Source organism: Rhinatrema bivittatum, chromosome 8 (assembly GCF_901001135.1).
Source record: "Rhinatrema bivittatum chromosome 8, aRhiBiv1.1, whole genome shotgun sequence".
NCBI lineage: Eukaryota > Metazoa > Chordata > Amphibia > Gymnophiona > Rhinatrematidae > Rhinatrema > Rhinatrema bivittatum.
This window is the reverse complement of record NC_042622.1, coordinates 142,540,894-142,568,411: the sequence shown is the minus strand read 5'-3', so window position 1 is coordinate 142,568,411 and position 27,518 is coordinate 142,540,894. Positions and strand designations below refer to the sequence as shown.

Here is a 27,518-nt window from a genome sequence, read left to right as displayed (position 1 = left end):
TCACACGGCATATACTGGCATTTTATTGCACAGACGAGCTGTTCGCTGGAATGTACATTCAAATTCAGACGACACAGGTGCACAGACATCTTCCAAAACTGATCATTAAAAAATAATACAGACAGAATTAATCTCAAAAGAAATCCACTGGTTTCAAATGAACTATTTACACTGCTACAGTGAGGCAGGCGTGGAGTGCGGTCAGTGGGAGGGGGATTGACAGCCCCTGTGCGTTAGCTGGGACCAGCGTTCCAGGTATTAATGCAGAATCCGATGTCAAACCGAACAGCAAAATCACCCCTCCCCATCCGGATTCAGCAGGCATTGGGGGTGCAACATTCTACAGCTCCTGCGTTACCTTCTCATCCTGATCCTCCTTCCTGCCTTTCCGCTCTAGACAGGCGGCTGTTACTGTTCCCACCCCACTCACACTGGGAGGGGGCCCTCATTCTCTTCTCCTAATACTGCAGAAGCCTCTGTCCCACACTTGAGAGTGGGGCTGTCTTTGTCCTACAGCGGGTGAAGGTTTCTGTCACACACTGGGAGGTGGTTCCGTTGTGTTTATTGCTATTCTGTACTGGGAGAGGGCTGACTGAAGGAGTGGGGCTGTTTCTGTCCCACAGGGGAGGGGAGCGCTATTGGGTTTATTGCTACTCTGTACTGGAACGGGGCCGACTGTCTCACACTGGGAATGGGGCTGCCTCTGTCCCACAAAGCAGGATGTCTGTCTCATACTGGGAATGGAACTGGATTTGTCTCACACTGGGGTCTGCCTCACTTGTGCTCTGGGTAAGAGCTCTCTCAATCTCTCATTAAAATACTGTATTCCTAAATACATGTTTCCTCTACTAGAGCTAAAACACGCATAAGGGGCAAAGTGTTACAGCAGGAATAGTGTGAGGATAAAGCACACAATATTATATAGCACACATATATAGGAATAGCTAAACCAAAAATTGGGAGTGAACCCAACTTTTGTAGCAAGAGAGAGAGGGGACACACATCTGCGTGTGGGGGGTAGACTTCGTTTTGTTTTGTTTTTTTTTTAATTTCACAGTAAAGGAGTAGACTAAGGCTTTGAACCTGGAGTATCATCTCTTGGTGAAACTAATTACTGCTCAGTGTTACAGCACAGAGCAGGGATCAGGAAGTATCATCCTGGGGCACAGATAGCTTCAAAAGCCCTCTACAGATGGAGAAGGGAAGAGCCAGATAAAGTGGCCCAGGCCAGGATTAGAACCCACCACCCTCTCTTCTAAAGGCAGAAGCACCACTGATTAGTTGACAGGAGAGCACCCTCACTCCTCCATACCCCTCCCTGTTTTAGGATAATATCTCTATAGTCCTTATACAGAGACTGGTTACTCTTCCTTAACCATCCCTTCCCTTCCCTTTCCCAGAGATTAACAGTGATATCTGATTCATTTAAATGCAGGAAGACAAGAAAGCCCCATCCCAGAGGTCTCACCTGATCCTGGCCTTGTAGCCTGAGCAATGAAATACAATTCCCAGAATGCACTGGGATCACAGTTTAAAAATAAAACCAAAGTGGTTCTCGAGGCCCTGTGGACCTAAACCCGTCTTACAATTGTCTGCCAGCTGCAGACTATTCATTCCAAACAGCTAGATATAATTTTTAAAAATTACAATAATAGACACATTTAAATTCCATGATATATCCTCTGAATTAAAACATTTTATCCAACAAGATTTTCTGTGTTCTTTTGATTTCTAAATATCCTAATTTTCTTTTTAAAAGTGTCCTTTTCTCATGAATACAGTCACTGAGGCAAAAATTGAATTATCTGTAGGTTAACTCTCACAGTGAGAAAATAGCATCAGAAGCTCAGGATGTGCTTTTGTGTGTGTTCAGGTTTTTCTTTGCATGCTATTTTCTTTCTGCTGTAACTGGATGTGCGAAAAGTAAAATGACTTTAATTGTTAAAGTCGTTTTATTTTTCACTTTCTATATCTCTCTCTATAAATTAATCAGCAGCTACATATATATATATATATATATATATATATATATATATATATATATAAAACCACCAGATTCAGACAGATCTGAGCTGCGATTGGGGTAGGAGCTCATTTTTATACCTATGGACTTTTTTTCACCAAAAGGAGCACTTTGAAATTCACCAGTCTCAGCCAGTTCACCTTGAAACATCACAGGGTACTGGCTGCTGTATGCCATCTCATTTGGCTTTCCACCCTCCACATATCCTGCAGGAGAGCAATTTCAAAATAAATACAATTAAATAAAAAAATAAAATAAAACAAAACAAGAACCCCCCCTCCCCCATCAAAGTGTTCTCCCTCCCCATCCCTTTCTGCCCCTTCCACCTCTGTGTATCTGCCACCAGTACATAAAAAGGAAGAGCAAGGATTCTCACTAAAAAGTCAGCTGCAGCTTTCTCTGACTCACTAGAAACAAGTTCTTCTCTGTATTGGAGATGAGTGGCTGAGTGGGTCTCATGCACCTTTAGGATGGAAGCACAGCGTGAGGCCAAGCCCTGAAACCTGTTCTTATGACAATAAGAGGCCTTGTTGAAGTTATGTATGCTAATAAAAATAAAAAAAAGAGAGAGAAACCCCCAAAACAGAGAGGCAAAGTCAAATTAAGACAATTGTTTTCTGGTGGAGTGTGTATCTAAGTGCTGAAATATGTATGTATGTATATAATGTATACATTTTCTTTCTTTCTTTAATTTATATTCCGCCTTTTGTGACACTTCAAAGCGGATTACATTCAGGTATTGCAAGTATTTACTTCCTGTCCTTCTGTTCTGGGCATCGGAGGTGGGGCTGAAGGGGGTCTCAGTTTCCTGTGTTGTCTTGCCAACTTTTTTTTGGGGGGGGGCAGACAGAAGTGAAGAGCCCAAACCAGGACACCTGCCTGCTCTGCGAGTTCCTGGGATGGGCTAAAATGGCCCTTGTCTGACTTCTGACCACACCCACATGCATGGAATTGGAATTCCTGCTTCTACCTCTGCATGCATGCACTGATGGGATGGGGCCACCTGCCAGTCCTAGCTCTTAGAGGCAGGAGATCAAAATAACTTTGTGGATGATCATAGCAGGAAACGGCCATTCTTTTTTTTTTGGGGGGGGGGGGGGCTAGGGTTGCCAATTGGTCACCTGAAAGCTTCAATCCAGTCCTGGGTTTACCCCACTGCATGCAGGGATTTATAGTTTGGATTTTTCTATTGCAGTTTCTAAGAAAAGTAAGCCTAAAAGTTCCTGCATGCAATGGGGGTCAACTCAGGCCTGGCTCAACCCTGTCAGGCAAACCTGGAGCCTGTTGGCAACCCTGGCAAAAGGATGGGGGGAGGGGCGGGGAGAGAAAAGGTGGGATTTTATTACTTAAAAATTGCTCATTCCCTGGCTCTCATGGCGACAACAGCTGGGGAAGTTCCTACTAGTCTTATGTTTGGCTCAGTCTGCAAATTCTCACCTCCCTCCCTGTCACAAAACTACAGGTAGCTAGCTATACTTAAAAAATTAATAAAATAAACCCAGAAATCATTTAAAAAAAACAGAAGGTGGTGACAAGGCTATACCCTGTCTCTATATGGGTGACAGTACAAGTACCAGGTGACTCCACGTCACATAGAAGAGGCTGAACTGGGTCTGATTTTAACCTATACCTCGCCTCCGTCCCCACCTCCACCTTCCCCATTGCATGCAGGGACGTGTACTTTCCTGCTTTTCAGCAACGGGGGGATAGGTAGAAGCAGTGAAACCAGGACCGAATCAATCTCTGCCTTAGTTAATTCCAGCACCAGGGTTGAAACAAGCATGGAAGACGTCCATAATATTGCAAGAATAAGACGCGTGGTTGCATATCTCATCATTGGGATATGCAGCTGTTATAATCCCTCTCACCCGAGAGCCATATGTAGCCCTTACCCGTCCCTGCCCCCCTCCCCTCCCAGCAGCTCTACAGCAGGGTTACAAACTCACCCCAGGTCAACTGAACAAGCTGATAAATTTCTGGTTTTGCATCGTTACGGACATAGAGTTGGAGTTCTGCTTGTCCCACTGATTTCCCTAAGATCAGGGGTAGGCCACCCCGGTCCCGGAGTGCCACAAACAGGATATCCGCATTGAAAACGCATGAGGTATATTTTCACACACTGCCTCTATTGTGTGCAAATATATTTCATGCATATTAATTGTAGAGGTCCTGAAAATCAGGCCTGTTTTTGGCACTCCAGGACCAGAGTGGCCTACCCCTGCTTTAGATGATCAGAACCATAACTCCATGCATGCAATGGAGCAAAATCAGGCCTGGCTCAGCCTCTTTAGTTGACCTGGGGTAAATTGGAATCGCTGAGCATGGCTCCGGCTTAGCACCGGGAAGAGCACTGGAGAGGACTACAGAAGGAGGCCTGACACCAACCACCGAGCAACAAAAAAATCACAGCTAGCCACTGGGACTAGTGAGCAAAGCATATGATATGATCAGAAAAACTTGGCATCTCTTCTAAATCCGCAATAATTTAAGTTCAAAAGGCTACAGAGGCGGGCTTACTCCCCCAAAGTAATCTCTACAGCAGTTGTTGTGGCAATTGGTCCTGCTGGGGAGTTCCGTCTTCGGCCTAGGCTCGAGGCCTGTGTGGCTGGAGTCGGTCACTGGCCCTGTCCTTCCTTTCCTTGGGAGTTGGGTGGTTGGGGTAGGGGGGTGGCAGTCGCCCCCCACCCGTCCTGTCCTCAGAGCTGCTTGCTGCCAGTGCTGCACAACATTTCGGTGACTTTGATGAGCTGGGCCACAGTGGTCTGCGACTCCTCCTGCAGTCGCTGGTTGTTCTGTCGCAGGCTCTGCACCTCTGCCTCCAACACAGCCTTGTCTTTCTTCTCCTGAGAGAGTAGAGATGAGCAGGAGGGGCAGGAATGTGTGTGTGTGTGGGGGGGGGAATCACATTTGAATAAGTACAACTCCTTTCCCACCCTATCCCTTCATTAATAACGCCCCCTACCTATTGTCTCTCTGTTCTCTGATCACATTTTCTCATATCTGTTTCCTTCCTTTTTTCCATTTTTATCTTTTCCCCTTCCTTTCTCGCTCTCCCTTCTTTCTTCCTATTCACCTCCTCCCACCCTCTCTTATTCTCTCCCTTTCCCCTCCTCTCTCCCCCCAACCCCAGCTCCACATACCTTTTGCAGGTCATCCTGCAGTCTCTTCAGAACAGCCTCCAGCTGGCAAACTTTCTCCGACAGTGTCCTGGCCACATCCCTTGCGAGAAAAAAAAAACCCAAAACAAAACACAAAAATGAGCCTCCTCCCTGACTTTTGAGTCATGGACTCAGGGCAGCCCTTAAACTCCGAGAAGTTCCAGCGTGATCCCTTCCATACAGCATCTGAGCTCAGCGGTGCCGGTCCTTTCCCTGGCTGGGGGGGGCAGCTGTGCCCTTTTAACTCTCTAAGCCCAGTCCTTATTCTGCTGCTAAGGAGCCGAGACTCCTCACTTTGGACATGACAACGTCCTCCTATGGATACTGTGCAAAGTTGTAGCCCCACAGATTTGACCTGCATTGGCCTGCCCGTCCTTTACAGCCCTCTCCCTTGACCCCGGGAGAGGTCGTGATGAGACAGGGGTAGGAACCGGGTCATGCGCACACGTCGGATCAGAATGGCTCACCTCAGTTGCAAGGCCAGCTGTGATGAGGCAGTCTTGGTGGCCACAGCAATGAAAGATTTCTGGCTTTCTCACTGAAGGGGTAATAAAGGAGTAGCCCCACTGAGGAATCACTGGAACAAAGTGATTCTTGCACCCCCCCCCCCCCCCAAAAAAAAATAAAAATCTAGCAACACCAATCAGCTACGGCTATTCTGGGCAGAGGCCTAACAAGTGGCTTCAATCCTGTAGGACAATCTGATTCGATCCTGCTATTAACATCCCTGCCCCCACCAGGTGCATGCTTAGGGAACTAAGAACCCATTCATACAATTGTGGTAGAACCGGGGACCCATCTCCAAGGGCCTTGGTGTCATCTGGTGTCCAGGGTTGGTGCAAGTACATCTGGCACCCTAGGTGAACCTTCGGCCATTCACCCTCCTCCTACAGCTTTCCTCTAGCACAGTGCTCCCTTCTTTTGACGGTATTAGCTCTGGCACACCTCACGCTGGCAGGATTTTCCCCGCTCCCAAAACTTTGGCGCGCTAGGCGCAACCGCCTGGTTTGCCTAATGGAAGCACCCTCCCTGCTGGTGACCCTCTGCCAGCCCCCTCTCCCCCTCCCTCCCCAGGGAAGAAACAAAACTTAAAACTTGTTACTCGTCCTTTGTCTTCCGCTGGTTGGGGGTCTTCCCTCCCGTTACTGCTGGAGAATCTCCTGCCTCCGACGACTGCTGCCCTAGAACAGGAGGGGGGGGGGGGGGGGAATGATTAAACGATACAGAACAGGAGAATGTGAAGCAAAGAGCTGGACCAACCCAGGCCATGTCACACTGCTGCCTCCCTGGTTTGTTTTTTTCCACTGTGCCTGTGAATTTGCACAAAGCTGGGGTGGGGGAGGATTTCTGTGATGCTGTTGCCCCCTAGTGTTCACGAACCAGACAACCTTACAAAATGAGCGACCTGCAGAGGGCTCACAGTAGCCTCCCCAATTTGGACCCATCTGTTCTCTCTTTTTAGAAAAACTATGCTGGCCAGCTGGCCCATTGGCTGAGTGGCAAGTGCTGTGCACGTCCCTGTGGCAGGTTCTCTGATTTCAGGTCCTGAATCGGGTCTTCTGCACTCTGGGAATGCCGTGGAGGGGGAAGAGGCTGGTGGCTGGTTTCAGAGCCCATGACACAGGGTCCTGGGAAGGGGCCCTGGGGCATGGCGTGTGGCCTCAGGACGATCACTGCAATGACCAGACTAGGAAGAGTGGGAGGAAGGGCTTGGTGGTGAAGGAAGACTCATGAAAGCAGAATCGGGCTGAGCTGGCAGGAAATGCCCTTTGCCACCGTCTGGATGTCCAGTGATTTCAAGTCCCTGTGCCCTCTGCATTTTGGCCCGAGTCTTACGAAGACGTGAATGAACTCCAGGCCAAACCTGCATAACTCACAGTGAAGTATCTGCCATAAATCAAAGCAGCCTCTGGAAATAAAGTAAAAATTAACAGGGGAATGAGGAGGGAGTTATGGAATAATGGAAAATGGATGATGCAGAAGACTGAGGTTTTATCTGTTTATCTTACATGACCTTGTGTCTTACTATTATGGGGGGGTTTTTTTAATTGAAAATTTATTGCGTGAAACAAGAACATTAACAATAAAACAGTACAGTAATTGAGATACACCCAATGACTTATTAAAGCCATATTCCCCTCCATCACCTACCCTCCACAGCATCCAATAAGGCACCCAAAAGAAAGAAAGAAACCCCACATGACCCGGGTTATCCCAGCAAACAACTATTACGGTTTTTTAAGATAACTATGCTGGGATACTGTGTACATTTATAATTTGATTGCTAATATGTTTGTATTTTGCAAATCTGTTAATAAAAGTAAAAGGTAAATAAAAAAAAAAAAAAAGAAAATTAGCAGGGGGTCGCAGTGCCATGTGGAGGTCCTGGGTTTGGTTCCTGGGCCAGTCAGGGCTAGGGATGCTGACGAAGCAACGCTCACAGTCCCTGGGGAAGAGGGAATCTCTGTCCTTACTCAACAGGGACACTTAGTGGCCAGGCTGGTCCCCAGCCAAGGACTGTCACCCTGATGACTGGGCTAAATTAAGCAGAAGGGGATACACAAAAGAAGAGTAAAAGCCCTGGGTAGTTTGAGAGGAAAGGCTCATGGCTCCGAGTCCAGATCCTAGCACTGCTTCCATAGCAAAAGTACGGCTACCATCATAGCTCATGGAGACTCCAAGTGGGAGGGCTACAGTGTAACCCTACAACCAAAAATTAGGGCTAATCTTTTTGTCCCAAGAAAAGAGTTTTAAATGTATACTTACTTTTTACTTTTTAAACTCCAGGGAATGAAAAACAAATCTCCCCCCCCCCCATTACAAACTAATTCTTCACAATTTTATTAGATGACATCCAGAATTTCTTTTTAGTGGGGGGGGGGGGGGAATTTGTTTTTTTTTTAAACAATTATTTAAAGGTATGTAAAAAGGAAATACAAATCTAAAGCTCTTTCCTTATGAAAATACGTATTAGCCCTAATCTTTGGTTGTAGGTAGATAGCGTTGCCTGGATCAGCAAGGGTCAGGTTGGAGGAGTCATTAAGAGTCGCGGCCTTTTGCTTTACCTTCCTTGGACATTGCCTCCAGGATGCTGTTACAGGTCAGAGCCAGGTTAGAGATGCACTGCCACTCCTCTTCCAGGGGCTCCGGGTTCTGTGAAAGAACTGGGGAGGCGAGAAGGTGAGAGAATCAGACTTAGGGGGGGAATAGGGATGGAGCCGGACATAGCGTAGAGGACAGGACAGCGGTGCGGGCAGACAGGGCCGTCCACAGATCCCTTACATTTTGTGATGGAGTTACGCAGGGACAGTGTCCTGGGCAGGAATTTGTCTGTCTCGCTTGGCTCCACGGCAGCAGACGCATCCTCCCCTGAAGGATCCTGGGAGGAGGAGAAGTTGCACATGAGCCCTTCCGGCTCAGGATTTCCAGGGGGGTCCTAGGTGGAAGCAGTGAGGGAGGGAGGAGAAGAGAAAATGAAAATATGGGGCCGAATTGGGGGGGGGGGGGGGGGATCTCATCTGTGTCTGACGAGCAGCGAGGAGCGCAGGCTGGTTTTTAGGAGCAGGCCGGCAGGATGGCTCACCTGGATATCCATTCGCAGATCCCGCTCCGGCAGTGGCTTGGGAATGACATCGGGCGTAGCGTCTGAGAATGCAGAAATCTCACCACAGGTGGAACTGCAGCAATGTTTTAAGCAGAGCATGTAATGAAATCAACAACTAGAAAATCAAGAGCAGGGGGGGGGGGGGTGCTGGGATGACAGTGACAAGATCAGAAGGACGGAGAAGAAGGGAGGGGAGCTGGGATGTATTAAGGGAGGAGGGGGCGCACGAGAGGGAGGAGAGATGGGGAGGGTGACTGGCATAAGGATGTGCATCGGGGGGGGGGACAAGTAAGAGGGAGGAGAAGTGGTGGCATGGCTGGGAGGAGGAGCTATGTAATGGGGGATAAGTTAGAGGGAGGATAGATGGAACGGCAGCAGCAGGGCGGGAAGGGGTGGCTGAGCTGTGCAATGAGAGGCAGGTAGGGGGAGTCAGGGAGAGAAACGGGGCTGGGATATGTAACTGGAAACCAGTGAGGAGGAGGAGAGACAGGGAAGGCAGAAGGAGGGGCGGCTGAAATGGATAATGGAGCAGAGGTGAGGGGGGAACAAACAGGGGAAGAGTGGTAGGGCTGGGAGGGAAAGAAAGAGGGGCACGTAAAGAGGGAAAGGTGAGAGGGAGGAGATCCAGGGAGGGCAGTAAGGTTGGCAGGGAGAAGAGCTGGGATGTGTAACGAGGGACAGGTGAGGAGAAAGACTGGGAGAGAAGCAGGGCTGTGATGGGGAGAATGGCAGGGGAATTGGCTTGTGTAATGATGGACTCGTGAGGGGGCGCTGGGGTATGGAATGGGTGATGTCTGTTTCTGACTTACTGCCGATCTTCCATTCTCTTGGTTTTTCGGTCTGAGTTTCTTCTGAGAAATTCCGTCCTTTCTTCCACAAGGGTGATCTGGGGCCCATCCTGCAGCGATAGTGACCTCAAGAACTGCAGCGTGGCTGGCTTCAGCCCTGCTCCCCCAGCAAGCATCGCTGATGTCTTCCCCTCCGCTGTGGCAGGGGCGGGGTCCGCTCTCCGGTTTTGCTCCTGCAGGGACTTCAGGTACAGCTCTGAATAGCTCCTGCTTTACAAAGGGGCAAAAAGGTCAGGTGTGCAGCTCCCAGTGCATCCCGGGTCACGACTACGAAGCACTATTGGATGGATGGTGTTCTCAGGCTGCCAACAAGCACCAGATCCATCCAGGACCAGCTGATCCAGACTTGGCTATACCTCCCTCACTGCTTTTATGGACTTTTAGTTGTGAATTTCTCTGAAAAAAAAGCAGGAATTATAGGTCCATAGATGCAATGGGTGTGAAACCAAGCCTGGTCCAGCCTATCCTTGGTAACCTGGAGCCGTTTGCTAACATCCATGCATCAGGCAGCAAGGAGACCTTAGTCACAGATAGTTAGAGGAGAAGGGGGAGAGGGATCAGGGTCGGAGCGGGTTGTTCTTGAAAAAGAATAGAAGCCCCCGTCCTTACCGCCTGGGCTTTCCGTTCTCTTCTGGTGGCACCACAGTGATGGTGACCTTCTTGGCGGTGCGTAGCAACTCTGCCGTGCGCTGAGGGCTGAGACATACGAGAGGCTGCCCGCAGACCCTCACCAGCCGGGCACCGGGCTGCAGCCCCGCCTTCTCCGCAAAGGTGAAACGCTCTACTTCTGTCACAAAGCCCTCAGGGTCCACCTGGAAGCCGAGCTGGCCCACGCCATTCCGCAGCAGGGTCAGTTCACGGGTTTCGCAGCCACGTGTCACCAGCTGGCCAGGAGGAGGGAGGGAGAAAGCAATGAGGGTGAGAGAGATCAGCCACAGCACTGCAGGGAAGAATAGATATCGCACTGAGAGTCAGTGACAGAGCCAGGGATTAGAGCTGAGGCACAGGGAGACAACGTGATTCACATTTAGATCTCACACACACAGGCTGGTGCAATATCGGCACGTAAAAAACGTGCGTCCAAACCGGGTGCATGTTTTTTGAAATGCGCGCATATCCACCTGTCCTGGGTGCTCGATGCAATAGGCAAATGAGCTGCTGTGCGTCCCTAGCGCTCTGCATCGAGCGCCCAAGAGATTCTAGAACAGCCTAGCCAGAGCTCCCTCCCCACCACCGGCAGGGCTATTCCTGATTGGTCCTCTTCACTGACACTTGTCGGTGAAAGAACCAATCCCTTTTCAGGACAGCCTTCTGAAAGGGGATTGGTGCTTTCACTGACATGTGACAGTGAATGGAGCAATTGGCAGGAAGTGAAGGAGTGAATAAATTAGTATCAAGTACCCAACCCTTAATATTAATCTATTCACTCCTTCATTCACTGCCAACAGGGTTTCCGATTGGGGCAGACCTTGGAGATGTTGCTTTCTGTGGTTCCCCCTATGAAGAACCACAGAAAACAGGATTTTTTTTTTGTGTTGTTAAGCCCTTCAGCAGGACATAATTCTGCTTTCTGTAGTTCCTCCTATTTAGTATTGCTAGGATACAAATAGGAGGAATCACAGAAAGCAGGATGTTTTGGGGTTTTTTTCGTCAGCCCTTGAGCACCACATGCTTTAATGCCTGCTCCCGGGCAGGCATTAAATTTGCAATGTTAAAATGGGCGCCCTGGCCGCATGGCAAGTTTTTGCATTGGGGGTAATAGCTAATAGCGTTATCTATATGTGATATGTGATAAGTTCTATTAGTTACGTGTTGGTTTGGATGCGTGTTTTGGACCCGCTAATCCCTCCTCAGCGCATTAGGGGTTATGGAGGCACGTCCAAGCACGTATACATTTGTGCGCTTAGCTGACAGCAATTTATTTCATTGGCCTGACAGTTGGGAATTAGAATTGATGAGTTCTATAAAAATACTCAGTTTAGAGGACAATTTTCAAAACCATTTGCATGAGTAAATATTGATTTATGTTTGTAAATTGTCCATCTGAAAATTGTCTTTTCTTAATGAGGATAAAAGTATGCGTTTTGCTCCACAATGCACAAACTTTTACCTACATTAACAGGAGGGGTTCCCGGGGGAAGGGAAATAACATGTGCACATTCCATTTTCAACTCTGCACGAGTTACTTTTCACTGAAAAAAGCACCCACACATAAAGCTGAGGCAAATACTCATGGTTACAAATTCAAAGGGAAAGTTCATGTGTACGTTCTCTTTGGAGAATTGGTGCAAAAGCCCCGGGGTAAAAAATTCCTGCGGACTTTGTCCCGATGCAGGCAGTTTGAAAATTGCTCCCATAATGCCATAGTCACTAGATCACACCTCGTTCCATAAACACAGTACCCCCAAAAGGAAAAACTGGTGCCAGCATTCCCTCTCCTCCAGACTCCTCACCCCCCATCTGGTCCCTACCTGGAGACGGTGTACAATTTCCTTAATATCCTCCTGCTGCTCCTCTGCCACATTCATGGAAATGTAGTCCCCCTTCTCGTAGTAGATGTCCATGGAGGTCTCCGAGAAGGTCCAGGCAAGGACATCTCGGCAGGAGCAGTTAAAGATCACTCTCCGGTCCCCGCCTTCAATCAGGACCAGAAAGACAGCCGAGATTCCCAGCAGACACTTAAGCTCCAGTGCCCGCCGGCTGTCCCAGGCTCGCACATTCCAGACTAGGGCTCCGGCACTCTGCATCTCCATGCCCTTTGCCCCCTTGGACTTCTCCTTTTTCTTGCCGCCTAGTGAGATGAGAGCAAACTTAGAGGTGGATTCGATGGTGGTGGTAGTGACATAATTAGTGGCCAGGTCCCGGAGGTACTCTTGTCTCGTGCGTGTGGCCATGGCGTAGAACTTTTCGGACTTTTCCGCTGCATTCTCCGCGTTGACGGCCTTGGCTAGCAGGAAATCTCGGAAGGTCGCTGATCTGGGGAAGAGGTTCTCCTCGGGAATGAAGGGCCCAAAGAGAGGGATATCCTTGGTCCGGCTCACTGCCACGCTAAAAGGAAGAAAACAGAGGATTAGTACAAAACAAGTGCATGCCCTCACCTGTATCATACCTGTGTCACCCTCGCCTGCAATGTGCATGTGTCACACCTGTGTTGCTCACCTCTGTGGGTCCTGTGTCACCAACACTAACCAGATGGGTGCTGGCAGGTTGGTGGTGGTCAAATACCATCCAGCAAAGCCACAGGGACATAGGCAACTGGATGTTTGGGCAGCAGCTTCACTAATTTCAGTAGCTGTTTGAATTATTACAAAGCTTGATGAGAAGACATGGATAGGGGGTTAGAGGGTATGGGTGTTGAATTAAGCAAGGGAATTTGTACTCTCATCTAATGGTAGAGTACCAAAGAAGACAACAAAAACTGATCCGAATGAAGAGAGATATCCTGCAAGTGGCGACGCTTCTATGGCTGGCAGCTGGGATGTGTCCTTAGCAATGGAGACCAAAACAATTGGGAGGAGAGGAGTGGATGGGGCAACTGATTTGGGTTGTTTTTTTTTCTGCCATCATGCGCTACATTACTCACCTGCATGAGACCTGCGTGTCGCTCACCTGTAGGTGGTGTGAGGCATACATGGGGCGTGAGCTTGCACGATGATGAAGACGTGTTGGAAGTGGGAGCGGATGGTTTTGGGTGTGAACGGCAGAGCTCCCGGCTCCTGGAAGACAATAGTCACAATATCGTTGCCGATGTGCCGTTTCCTCAGAAGCTAGAGTGTGGGGGGAGGGCAAGACAGAAGAAGGCAAAAGTTACCAATGCAGAGAACACCTGACCCTCCATCGCCCTCTCACCCTACCCCCCCCCCCATCCCCCAAAATCACACCTGCTCACCTGTTGACGGTTGTTGGCCGTATATGGAAGCATCGTCGAGACATGGAACATAATTTCGTACTCCTGATATGTTGTGTAGAGAGAATGAGTCCCAGTGGAATCCGCTGTACAGGAAACATAGATCATTAACATCTTGGCACTGTGCTGCAGATGTTACACAGCAGCATACACTGGGTCTTACATAGGGGAACAGTGAAAAATGATCATAATTTTTTAATATAGTGCCATAGAGTTACATGATACTGTACAGCATCAGTTAGTGGGAAGATCCAGGTCTGAAAATTGCCTTACCTTAACTCCACTAAAAGCACCAGAGTTCCTATAATATGAATACTTTGAGTTGGGTTAAGGGGAGGTGTTCCCGGACAGGAGGACCATATTTTTGGGTGGGATTAGGAAGTAGTGCTTGTGCCTTGCATTTTCACATGTGCACGTGCTAGAATCCCTCACCTCAGTCATATACATTCAGCAATGACAGACCCTCTCCAAATACAAAATAAGGGACTATACACTGAAACCACAGACAAATCTGAAATGGAAATCCCAAGAAATCAGACTTCGTCAGCAGAGCAATACTGGAAAAAGAGACACAGAAATGTACTTCTTCCTTTCTTTAAAAGATATAAAAACATTTCCCAAAGTTGACATTCTAATCTCTAAAAATTGAAATTCATTTTTTTCTATGCTATCTTTGTTGTCTGGGCATTTTTTCTAATTGGTTTGATTCCGGTCTCTCTTCCACTTTTCTGTTGTCAGTCTTCTCCTAATTTCTTTTCCAGGATTTCCTATCCATTTTTTATTTCTTCTTTCTCCACTTGTCTTCTTCTCTTCCCTCTCTATATCTGTTTCTAAACTGATCTTTCCCTTTCACCTTTATTTTTTTTACATTTCTCTCTTCCGCCTGTCTTCCCACTCATAGCTAAATTTCACCCCTTTTCTATTCTTCTCACACCCTCCAGTCCATCCTTTTGTTGCAGGCATGGACCCTTAGTCCAAGATGGGGTTGAGGCAACCTGCAGGGAGGAGCCCTGCAGGTCCCCACTGTAGGCGGACTCAGATGAGGCAGAGGCCCAATTGGAGCGTCACCTTACCAGCCCTCATTGTCCTCGGGTTGAGCCTTCGGGTACCGGAGCCGGAAGGTCTTAGGAGGGGGCCTCTGTGGACGGTGAGGATTCTTTGAAGTAACGGGATCAGAGCAGACTGAGAGCAGGCGAATCCTGAGACAGGCTGGGATCAGTAGCAGATGACTATCAGAGGGGTCTAAGAGTCAGGCAGTGGTCGTAAGCAGGTGGCAAGTGAGAAGGTCCAGGAGGCAGGCAATGGTCAAATACTGGGTATCCATCCATAGGGCAGGAGGGATGGGTAGGCAGGAAGGAAGGCAAGGAGCAGAACAGGCTGGAAGATGAGGAACATATAGAAGAACTGAAAAAGGACTATGGACCCTGGAGTCGAAGATGAGATGAAACTGAAGAACGAAGACAGGCTGAAACTGAAGAATGCAGAAACAGGGACACTGAGGCAACTCACAATACTCAGGCAGTAGGGACAGGTAGCAAGAGCCTTTTATAGGCCAAGACTCATGACGTCATTCTCAGGGGCTGCGGGGCGTTTTTCGCCATGGTCCCTTTAAATCATTGGTGTCATGTGCGTGCACACCTAAGGAGCATGGCAACGAACTGAAGCGGCGGTGTCTGCCTTGCGCCAGTCACATCTTGCCACGAAGAAGAGCAGCTGGCCCAAAGGCAGGGGAGGGGCAAGAGCGGCGGCATCCGCTGTGCGTTGGTGGTGTCCCGGGCATCTCGCTGCGTTGCAGGCCCAGGCCCAGAGGTAGGAGCGGCCATTCATGGGGCAACCCATGGGCCACTGATCATAACACTTTTCACCTCTCTCTACCTATCAGCTTTTCATCTTCCACTCTCACCTCCTCCCTAGCCCTTCTACTCCTGTGTCTCCTTCCCCAGCCTCCTATTTTCTTTCTTTCTTTCACCCACCCTCTAGCCCTCCATTTCCACCCCTTTTACTCATTCCCTCCCCAGTTCTCATCTGCCTGTCTCTGAGTTTCATTCCCCCATCAGTCCTATCTCCCCTGTCACTCATGCCCTCCTGGCATCCAGTCCCTTTATTCTCTCTCTTACCCACTACCTGGCTTCCCATTTCTCCTCTTTCACTTCCTCCCCAGTCCTTTTTCCATATACTCTCACCCCCTTCACTCGTGAAAGAGACTTGTCCCTTTCCTGTGATCTCTTCGCCCCCCCTCCACAGCCCTATCTCTTTACACTTCCTCCCAACCCCTTCCCTGTCCTTCCAATCTTTCATAGCATCTCTTAATCTCTCTCTTCTTTCCTCCTTCTCCCCCTCTCCCTTCCCCCAGATGAACTTAGCCTTTTTTCCCTCTTCTCCACAGGTACTTCCCTTCTTCCTTCAGAGGGTCTCCCCCATTATCACTCCCTTTCTGTGCTCTTCTCCACCTTTCCAACCTCTCTCTCCCTAGCTCTTCTCCCCTTCTCATCTCTCATCCATCCCTCTAGAAGTTCTTCTCCCCCCTTTTTATGCTCTCTCACACAGTTTCAGTCCCCCTCACTCTCTGCACTGGGGCTGACCGTAGTCAGTCCCACGGTTTCTCCCACCCCCACCTCTCAATCAGACCCACCAGTTTTTCTTCTCCTTTTCCCCTCAGTCCCATCAATCGCCACCATTTCCCCTCCGAACACCCTCCCCCATCAGTTCCCAGCGATTTCGCTCGTCCCCCTTCCCCTCAACTTACTGCTGGGTTCCCCTGCTGTCTGTGTCTGCCACCCTCCCCATTTGTGCCAGCTGGGGGGACCATGTTCAAACCTCATGGACGGTATTGTCCTGCAGGCTGATCTCCTAGAGGATATGTCAGCTGGCACAGGCTCCCATGACGCCTCTGGTTGGGTCCAAAGCTAGGGCCAAAAAAATGCCTCTTAAAGGAAACAGCAGATGGGACTGCATTTAAGCAAACAACATCCCCTGCGTCTCACAGTAAGAACTGAGATCTGCCCCTGCAGCAGCAGGAGATGACATTTGCTTCAATGCAATATTGGCTGCTGGCTCACGGGGGGAGGGGGGGGATGTAAGGAAGAGAACTGGTAGTCACAGGTTTGACAGCAGTGCACGACAACATTGGATCAGGCAGGGGTTTGGGGGTTTACCCCCTCCAATCCGGTGTCTGAAATTGGGGTGGCAAGCCACATTTTTTTGCCTATGCTCATGAGCAATTCTCAAAGGGAAAGTACACACAGACTTTCCCTTTCATCACTTGCAAAAAGCCCATGGATGTGAAGTACCTGCAGACTTTGCACCCGGACAGTCTGTTCTGAGAACACCCCCCACCCCCGTGCCATTGGCAGTTGCGGAGGTGTAGGCACTCCTGTTGGAAGTTACACTTAGGATGCAGACAGCAGCATTCTTTGGAGGTCTCGCTGGGCAGAGAAGACGGACTCACTCTTGTTATCTAGCTGTGCCCGGTACTTGTCAAAGCCCTTCAGCTGTACTTCCTCCCCCAGCAGCTGCAGGAACTCCTGGAAGGCTGGGCCCGCTGTCTCATTATTGTACATCTCCTCCTCTGAGCTCTGCCCGGCCTTGCAGTACATTATTCCGATCTTCCGTTGAAAGCTCAACTGTTGGGGAAGATAGAAGAAGTGGGGAAGTCAGTGGGACTTTTCTGGGGGGGGGTAAGGGGGGATGTCATTAAGTGTGTCATACTCATGTACCAGGAAGCATCAGGGCACAGACGGGTACACATGCTAGTATAGTCTGCTCAGTTTACATCTTGTACAGAACATGACTGACCCTGGCCACACTTGCGGTGTACATTGAAATGCAACATCATAGCATACATGTACATAGCAGTACATGTGACACATTCTACCCATACTGTAACCAAAAAAAACCATACTATAAATACACACAATTGCCAACTACTAGCAGTCATACATACATACACATAAACTGGCAATAGACATGCACATATGAGCACTGGCTATATACATACACATGCATGGATGGACACACACATGTATCAGCTGTGTACCAAACATACCCCCTGCTCATCCAGCTTGAGGAGTGTTTCAGGCACTTTAGGTGAGTTTGACGCCAGGCGAAGGCAGTGCAAATTCAGTTCAGGGATCACGTGCTCCAGAAGCTTCTTAGGAGACAACCCTCGGGGTGTAGTGTGGCGGGCTGCCGAAGGTACAGCCTCCTCCAGGATAGAGCCGCGCAGCGTCTTCAGCTGCAGGGAGGAGGAGAAGAGACTGAAGGTTACAGGGGCTGACACATAGATAGCAGGGTATTACCAGAGATGGTGGTAAAAATATTGGGAAAGACTGAGTCCTTATGGGGGTGTTGGCTCATGGATATCCACCCCTAGCCTGAGCTTGAGGCGGGAGGGGGGGGGGGTAGGTGAGGGTAATTTGCAAATAGCCTGCATAGTTGCAAAGTACCTGAACAGCTTTAGTGCATGTACTTTATGTTAATTTTCAAAGAGAAATTATCTGAGTAGTATCTCTTTGAAAATTTGCATAAATTACACACATTGGGGAAAAGCCGACAGTCACTCAGCAGTGCATGGTGCGGTGGAATGTATCTTTGAAGGATACTACAGTAATGAAACAGGAGAGTTAGGACATCCCAGCAGAGAGGTTCCAGTAAATGCAAAAGTAGCCTATGTGCCTATAAGTTAAGAATCATCTAAGCTAAAGAATTCCAAGATATCCATTTCAACTGAAAAGAAGATTGTTAATACAAACAAAAAACACACTTTGAAATGTCTGTATGCCAATGCCAGAAGTCTAAGAAATAAGATGGGAGAGTTAGAATATATAGCAGTGAATGATGAGATAGACAATTGGCATCTCGGAGACCTGGTGGAAGGAGGATAACCAATGGGACAGTGCCATATCAGGGTACAAATTATACTGCACTGATAAGGAAGATCAACTTGGTGGGGGTGTGGCACTTTATGTCTGGGAGAGCATAGAGACCAACAGGTTAAAGATCATACAAGAGACTAAATGTTCAGTAGAATCTATAATGGTAGAAATCCCATGTGTGTTGGGTAAGAGTATAGTGATAGGAGTATACTACCATCCACCTGGCCAAAATGATCAGACAGATAATGAAATGTTAAGAGAAATCAGGGTAGTTAACCAATTTGGCAGTGCAGTAATAATGGGAGATTTCAATTACCCAAAATTGACTGGGTAAATATAAGATTAGGGCATGCTACAGTATTCCACGCATTAAAAAAGGTGGAAGGAAGGCAAAATGATTACCGGCATGGTTAAAAGGTGAAGTGAAAGAGGTTATTTTAGCCAAAAAAAATCCTTCAAAAATTGGAAGAAGGATCCATCTGAAGAAAATAGGAAAAGCATAAGCAGTCAAGTTAAGTGTAAAACATTGATAAGGCAGGCTAAGAGAGAATTTGAAATGAAGTTGGCCGTAGAGGCAAAAACTCACAATAAATTTTTTTTTTAAATATATCCGAAGCAAGAAACCTGTGAGGGAGTCAGTTGGACCATTAAATGACTGAGGAGTTAAAGGGGCTTTTAGGAAAGATAAGCTCATTGTAGAAAGACTAAATTAATTATTTGATTCTGTGTTTACTAATGAGGATGTTGGGGATATACCGGTTCCAGAGAAGGTCTTCAAGGGTGATGATTCAGATGAACTGTGAACCTGGAAGATGTAGTAGGCCAGACTGACAAACTAAAGAGTAGCAAATCACCTGGACTGGATAGTATGCACCCCAGGGTTCTGAAGGATTTAAAAAATGAAATTTCAGATCTATTAGTTAAAATTTGTAACCTGTCATTAAAATCATCCATTGTACCTGAAGACTGGAGGGTGGCCAATGTCACTCCAATATTTAAAAAGGGCGCCAGGGGCGATCCGGGAAACTATAGCCAGTGAGCCTGACTTTAGTGCAGGGAAAAATAGTGGAAGCTATCCTAAAGATCAAAATCACAGAGCATATAGAAAGACTTGGTTTAATGGAACACAGTTAGCATGGATTTACCCAAGGGAAAGTCTTGCCTCACAAGTCTGCTTCATTTTTTGAAGGAGTTAATAAACATGTAGATATAGGTGAATCGATGGATGTAGTGTAGTTGGATTTTCAGAAGGACTTTGACAAAGTCCCTCATGAGAGGCTTTTATGAAAACTAAAAAGTCATGGGATAGGATGCAATGTCCTTTTGTGGATTACAAACTGGTTAAAAGACAGGAAACAGAGAGTAGGATTAAATGGTCAATTTTCTCAGTGGAAAAGTGTAAACAGTGGAGTGCCTCAGGGATCTGTACTTGGACCAGTGCTTTTCAATATATTTATAAATGATCTGGAAAGGAATTCAGTGAGTGAGGTAACCAAATTTGCAGATGAATCAAAATTATTCAGAGTAGTTAAATCATAAGTGGATTGTGATAAATTGCAGGAGGACCTTGTGAGACTGGAAGACTGGGCATCCAAATGGCAGATGAAGTTTAATGTGGACAAGTGCAAAGTGATGCATAAAGGGAAAAATAACCCATGCTGTAGTTGCACGATGTTAGGTTCCACATTAGGAGCTACCACCCAGGAAAGAGATCTAGGTGTCATAGTGGATAATACATTGAAATCGTTGGCTCAGTGTGCCATAGCAGTCAAAAAAGCAAACAGGAATTATTAGAAGGGAATAGCTGTTGAGAACGGTGGTTTAGTGTGCCCATGGGCCTCAACCTGACCCAGACCTTCTGAGCCGAGCCAAGGGTTGACGGTGGCTCCGCATGGCTGACGGTCTACCCTCCGCCAGGCCGGCAAGCTCCCATGGCCAAACATCCGAAGATGTTGGAAGGTGAATGGTCCTCCGACCATTCCGGGCCCTTTCGGACCTGCTGCGAGCAGCATGGAGCAGCAGGCCTGGCCTGAGGTTGAGGGCAGACGGGCCTTGACATGAAGACATGACTGTGGATTGATGCGACGGCATCCAGACGAAGACACATGGCTGATGCAATGGCATCCAGGGATGAAGACACATGACTGATGCGACGGCATCACAAGGCACGAAGACTCGGGGTTGATGCAACGGCATCCATGGCAAGGACACAAGGCTGATGCAACAGCATCCATGACGTAGACACTTGGGATCGATGCGGACGGCATCCAGACGAGACTCTTGACATCCACAAAGGCAATACGAGGCATGGACATTGGCACTGTCTCTCAGGGCGCCCTACTCAGGCCACCCGCGGGACTGAGTCGCAGACCACCTTGTCCGTTATGCGCCCTACACAGCCCTTGCAGACTGGTCACGGACCACGACGGGAGCGGGACAGCACAGGAACACACATCAGGACTTGACAGCTCAGGAGCACAGGACAACCATCCACCGGCAGGCAGTCCACCCAGGAGTACTGCATCTGAGGGACCCCCTGCCTACCAGTACCAGAAGGCTCGAGAGTGTTGACGAGGCATGGCGTAGGAAGGAACATCAAGGAAGGCAGGAACACCAGGACGTAGAGGATGAAGACACCTGGACGAGGACCTCAGGCACGAAGACATGACATGGAAGAACAAGACGACATCATGATGAGGAGCTCCACGAGAAGAAGACCTTACAACTGGCTCTGGCAGGCAGGAGCCTCCAGAGCGAAGACTCACGATGACGATGCAAGGCCAGGAACAATGAACGGAGCAGCCCTTTATTGGGCTGAGCAGGAAATAGTCCCAAAGGTGGGGCCCAGACACTTCCTGTGTCTGGCCCTTTAAATGCAGAGAGAAGACGCGGCCTCGCGCCTAGGAGGAGAGCAGGAGCTGTGCAGGACCGCGGACAGTGGCCTGCACAGACGGCTCTACGCGAAGACGTCAGAGGAGGCAGGGCTGAGCCTGGGCGCAGGCTCCAACGTCGGCAGTGGCTCCAGCCGCTGCAGGAGGCCCCGGGGGCGGCTCCTGCCGCTACTCGAGCCCGGGGCTGCAGCTAGAACGCCGCGAAGAGACAGATGACGTCGGGGGCACTCCCAGCCCCGAAGAAGGCCACGGCTCCGACCGCGGAGGGGAGGATGAAGCAGGGCGGCCTCCTGGCCGCGTGGGCAGGCCAACAGCGGCGTCCTGCCACGTCGGCGAAGAAAGCTGTGAGGGTAAGTGGCCTGCTCGCAGGGGAACCCGCGGGCAGCGCAATTCATAACAATAGCGAAAAAAGCGGAAAATGTCATAATGCCTCTGTATTGCTCCATGGTGAGACCGCACCTTGAATACTGTGTACAATTCTGGTCACCACATCTCAAAAAAGATTTAGTTGCACTGGAGGAGGTACAGAGAAGGGTGATCAAAATGATAAGGGGAATGGAACAGCTCCCCTATGAGGAAAGGCTAAAGAGGTTAGGGCTGTTCAGCTTGGAGAAGAGATGGCTGAAGGGGGATATAAGAACATAAGAAAATGCCATACTGGGTCAGACCAAGGGTCCATCAAGCCCAGTTCCTGTTTCCAACAGTGGTCAATCCAGGCCATAAGAACCTGGCAAGTACCCAAAAACTAAGTCTATTCCATGTTACCATTGCTAATGGCAGTGGCTATTCTCTAAGTGAATTTAATAGCAGGTAATGGATTTCTCCTCCAAGAACTTATCCAATCCTTTTTTAAACACAGCTATACTAACTGCACTAACCACATCCTCTGGCAACAAATTCCACAGTTTAATTGTGCGTTGAGTAAAAAAGAACTTTCTCCGATTAGTTTTAAATGTGCCCCATGCTAACTTCATGGAGTGCCCCCTAGTCTTTCTACTATCCGAAAGAGTAAATAACCGATTCACATCTACCCGTTCTAGACCTCTCATGATCTTAAAGACCTCTATCATATCCCCCCTCAGCCGTCTCTTCTCTAAGCTGAACAGCCCTAACCTCTTTAGTTTTTCCTCATAGGGGAGCTGTTCCATTCCCTTTATCATTTTGGTAGCCCTTCTCTGTACCTTCTCCATCGCAATTATATCTTTTTTGAGATGCGGCGACCAGAATTGTACACAGTATTCAAGGTGCGGTCTCACCATGGAGCGATACAGAGGCATTATGACATTTTCCGTTTTATTCACCATTCACTTTCTAATAATTCCCAACATTCTGTTTGCTTTTTTGACTGCCGCAGCACACTGAACTGACGATTTCAATGTGTTATCCACTATGATGCCTAGATCTCTTTCTTGGGTTGTAGCACCTAATATGGAACCCAACATTGTGTAATTATAGCATGGGTTATTTTTCCCTATATGCATCACTTTGCACTTATCCACATTAAATTTCATCTGCCATTTGGATGCCCAATTTTCCAGTCTCACAAGGTCTTCCTGCAATTTATCACAATCTGCTTGTGATTTAACTACTCTGAACAGTTTTGTGTCATCTGTAAATTTGATTATCTCACTCATCTATTTCTTTCAAGATCATTTATAAATATATTGAAAAGTAAGGGTCCCAATACAGATCCCTGAGGCACTCCACTGTCTACTCCCTTCCACTGAGAAAATTGTCCATTTAATCCTACTCTCTGTTTCCTTTTAGCCAGTTTGTAATCCATGAAAGGACATCGCCACCTATCCCATAACTTTTTACTTTTCCTAGAAGCCTCTCATGAGGAACTTTGTCAAACACCTTCTGAAAATCCAAGTATACTACATCTACCGGTTCACATTTATCCACATGTTTAACTCCTTCAAAAAAGTGAAGCAGATTTGTGAGGCAAGACTTGCCCTGGGTAAAGCCATGCTGATTTTGTTCCATTAAACCATGTCTTTCTATATGTTCTGTGATTTTGATGTTTAGAACACTTTCCACTATTTTTCCTGGCAATGAAGTCAGGCTAACCGGTCTGTAGTTTCCTGGATCGCCCCTGGAGCCCTTTTTAAATATTGAGGTTACATTTGCTATCCTCCAGTCTTCAGGTACAATGGATGATTTTAATGATAGGTTACAAAATTTTACTAATAGGTCTGAAATTTCATTTTTTAGTTCCTTCAGAACTCTGGGGTGTATACCATCCGGTCCAGGTGATTTACTACTCTTCAGTTTGTCAATCAGGCCTACCACATCTTCTAGGTTCACCGTGATTTGATTCAGTCCATCTGAATCATTACCCATGAAAACCTTCTCCATTACGGGTACCTCCCCAACATCCTCTTCAGTAAACACCGAAGCAAAGAAATCATTTAATCTTTCTGCGATGGCCTTATCTTCTCTAAGTGCCCCTTTAACCCCTCGATCATCTAACAGTCCAACTGACTCCCTCACAGGCTTTCTGCTTTGGGTATATTTAAAAATGTTTTTACTGTGAGTTTTTGCCTCAACGGCCAACTTCTTTTCAAATTCTCTCTTAGCCTGTCTTATCAATGTCTTACATTTAACTTGCCAACATTTATGCTTTATTCTATTTTCTTCTGTTGGATCCTTCTTCCAATTTTTGAATGAAGATCTTTTGGCTAAAATAGCTTCTTTCACCTCCCCTTTTAACCATACCGTTAATCGTTTTGCCTTGTTTCCACCTTTCTTAATGTGTGGAATACATCTAGATTGTGCTTCTAGAATGGTATTTTTTAACAATGACCACGCCTCTTGGACATTTTTTACTTTTGTAGCTGCTTCTTTCAGTTTTTTTCTAACAATTTTTCTCATTTTATCAACGTTTTCCTTTTGAAAGTTTAGCACGAGAGCCTTGGATTTGCACACTGTTCCTCTTCCAATCATTAAATCAAATTTGATCATATTATGATCACTATTGCCAAGCAGCCCCACCACCGTTACCTCTCTCACCAAGTCCTGTGCTCTACTGAGAATTAGATCTAAAATTGCTCCCTCTCTCGTCGGTTCCTGAACCAATTGCTCCATAAAGCTATCATTTATTCCATCCAGGAACGTTATCTCTCTAGCGTGTCCCGATGATACATTTACCCAGTCAATATTGGGGTAATTGAAGTCTTCCATTATTACTGCACTACCAATTTGGTTAGCTTCCCTAATTTCTCTTAGCATTTCACTGTCCGTCTCACCATCTTGACCAGGTGGACGGTAGTATACCCCTATCACTATAGTCTTCCCCGACACACAAGGGATTTCTAACCATAAAGATTCAATTTTGTATTTAGTCTCATGCAGGATGTTTATCATGTTGGACTCTATGCCATCCCGGATATAAAGCGCCACACCTCCTCCCGGGTTCTCCTCTCTGTCATTGCGATATAATTTGTACCCCGGTATAGCACTGTCCCATTGGTTATCCTCTTTCCACCATGTCTCTGAGATGCCAATTAAGTCTATGTCATCATTCACTGCTATACATTCTAATTCTCCCATTATACTTCTTAGACTTCTGGCATTAGCATACAAACATTTCAAAGTTTGTTTTTTGTTTGTATGATAGAGGTCTTTAAAATCATGAAAGGTCTAGAATGGGTAAATGTGAATTGTTTTTTTACTCTTTCGGATAATAGAAGGATCTAGGGGACACTCCATGAAGTTAGCAAGTAGAACATTTAAAACTAATCAGAGAAAATTCTTTTTCACTCAACACACAATTAAGCTCTGGAATTCGTTCCCAGAGGATGTTAGGGCAGTTAGTGTAGCTGGGTTTAACAAAGGTTTTGATAAGTTCTTGGAGGAGAAGTCCATTAACTGTTATTAATCAAGTTGACTTAGGTAATAGCCACTGCTATTATTGGCATCAGTAGCATGGGATCTACTTAGTGTTAGAGTACTTGCCAGGTACTTGTAGCCTGGATTGGCCATTGTTGGAAAAAGGATGCTGGGCTTGATGGACCCTTGGTCTGATTCAGTATGGAAATTTCTTATGTTCTTATGAAAGTGCTCACATACTTTGCACCTACTATTTTGTGCAGAAAGCCATGGAAAGTAAAATAGTGCATGTACTCCTGAAAATGTCAAGTACATGTACTGTTTTACTCCAAACATGTCCAGGAGAACACTTCTTTTTACTGTGGCTGCAAGCATGCATGCAGTGAAATCCTGCGCATACTTTATCTTGTCATAGGATAATGTTTAGATTTGGAAATGTAGTGTATTAATCTGTTTTAACATGTTTTGATTGTGTTGAAAATTATCCTCTTATCACTTCAGCTATAATTTCATCTAACCTAACCCAACACTACCCAAACACAAGTCCAATTTAATCTAACGCAGATGTACTCAAACCCAAATCCAATCTAATCCAAATCTAACTAAATGCAAATCCAATCTAATCTAACCAAACACAAATCCAATCTAATCTAACCCTAATCTATACAAATGAAACCCTAAACTAACCTTTCCCAAATCTAATATAATAGAATAGAGTTAAGATTGGGTTGCGTTTTAATTCAACCCAACTAACTAAACCCAACCTAATCCTAACCTACCCTAATATAATTTAAGACAACTTAACTTTAATTTCACCCAACTCTAAACTAAACTAACTGAAGCTAACCCAACTGAATCCTCACTTAGTCTACCCTACGTAATTAACGCAAATCCTGCCCATTCTTATCCTAAGTTAACCAACCACAGATCAGATCTTAAGAAAAGAGATAGTGTTAGGATTTTGCTTGTTTCACAGGATCCCTATGCCCTGCGTCTACCTGCAATAATGCCTCCCCACCAACAGAGGCCTCCAGTGTGCTTTGTTCCAAACTACCTGAGGCATCTCATCATTGGCCTTCTGACTCAGCCTGTGGTGCTTTGTCTCCACCAGGGGACCTCAGCGAGCTTCATCTACAGGCTTGCCAAGTTCTTCCTCACTGCTTGCATCACACCCAAGCTCCAGCCCTATGTAACCCAGCCTTGCCCATTCACTCTTTACTCTTCATGGAGTTACTCTTGGCTCTGTGACTAGGCTGCTGTTTCATTTACCTTGCCTTGAGGCCTCTGGTTCTTCTTGCTTCCTGCTCTGTGACATACTCAGGCCTTGCCTTGCTGCCTTCTTGCTCCTTGTGCCTTGCTCTGTGGCCTACCCTAGGCCTTGTCTTGTGGCTTCCGGGCCTTCTTGCTCCTTGCCTTGAGGCCTATCTAGGCCTTACCTTGCTTAGTGGTCTTCGGGCCTCCGGTCTTGCTGCCTTAAGGCTTGTATTTTCTGTTCTGTGTTACCCTTGTCTGCCTTGTCTAAGTCCAGCCCTAGTCTGCTTTGTTTAGGCCTGTCCTTATCTGGTCTTGTTGTGCCCTGCCCAATCCTGTTTGTTCTAGTATCCTGTCCACAGCTCCTTCCCTGTCCCAGTTCCTGCTTAGTGTCCTGTCCAGTATCCTGGCTTGCTTGAATCTCGCCCTGGATGTGCTCACTACTTTGCCTCGTCTCTGTCTATGGCAGCCCCAGTCCTTGGTTCTGCATCCAGCCCCTGTATCAAGCTTGGCCTCATCCTGTCTGTACAAGCCTTGCCAAGCCCTGCCTGCACTCTGTGCCCTAGTCCTGCCTGCACGTCATGCCCATGCTTCTAGCCAGTGTCTGTGTCCAGCTTTGTTCTGTAGTAATGACTCAATATGATGTATTGCCGCCACAGAGACTTACTGGATCCCAGAACTCAAGGGCTCAACCTGCAGGGGAGGGGGCTGGTTAGGCAGAATACTGGCCCTACATCCTGCTCAGCATCCTGCCTTGCAGTCCTGTACTGCTCCTGCGGCGATAGACCCCCAGCAGAGACCCTGATAGTCACTTTATAAGGGCTTAACTTCCCATTTTTGTTTTTCTTGTAAATGTGCATGTCTAGATGTGTAGGCAATCACTGTATCACCTCTTTCTTCATTTCTGAATTAGTTCCACAGAAGCTCTTTCAGTTTTTGTTTCCCCTTGAGTGATCTGATTTCTGCAGGCCTTACCTCTGTTGTTCGGAAGATGATTCGATAGTTATACTGGAGGCAGCTGCCTCCTTCCTTATCCTCCCGCCTCACGCTGATCGCCACAGGACCCAACTGTTCATCCATCCCAAAGAAATTCTGGTGTTCTGCAAAAGGATGGGACAAAAACAAAGGAAA

General features: G+C 47.3%; 1 protein-coding gene across 1 annotated transcript in view; it reads right to left on the bottom strand.

Moving 5' to 3' along the window:
• SIPA1 (signal-induced proliferation-associated 1) overlaps positions 1–27,518 on the bottom strand; it is a 66,528-nt gene continuing 39,010 nt past the window's right edge. Inside the window, exons 3-16 of the mRNA XM_029611912.1 lie at positions 27,363–27,487; positions 17,586–17,774; positions 16,989–17,163; positions 13,523–13,626; positions 13,243–13,400; positions 12,105–12,681; positions 10,243–10,517; positions 9,595–9,840; positions 8,765–8,858; positions 8,464–8,617; positions 8,247–8,345; positions 6,284–6,362; positions 5,164–5,242; positions 1–4,866 (exon numbers count right to left, since the gene is read on the bottom strand). Of these exons, the coding sequence (XP_029467772.1) occupies positions 4,720–4,866; positions 5,164–5,242; positions 6,284–6,362; positions 8,247–8,345; positions 8,464–8,617; positions 8,765–8,858; positions 9,595–9,840; positions 10,243–10,517; positions 12,105–12,681; positions 13,243–13,400; positions 13,523–13,626; positions 16,989–17,163; positions 17,586–17,774; positions 27,363–27,487 (2,501 nt within the window). The 3' untranslated portion in view covers positions 1–4,719. The remainder of the gene's footprint in view (positions 4,867–5,163; positions 5,243–6,283; positions 6,363–8,246; positions 8,346–8,463; positions 8,618–8,764; positions 8,859–9,594; positions 9,841–10,242; positions 10,518–12,104; positions 12,682–13,242; positions 13,401–13,522; positions 13,627–16,988; positions 17,164–17,585; positions 17,775–27,362; positions 27,488–27,518) is intronic.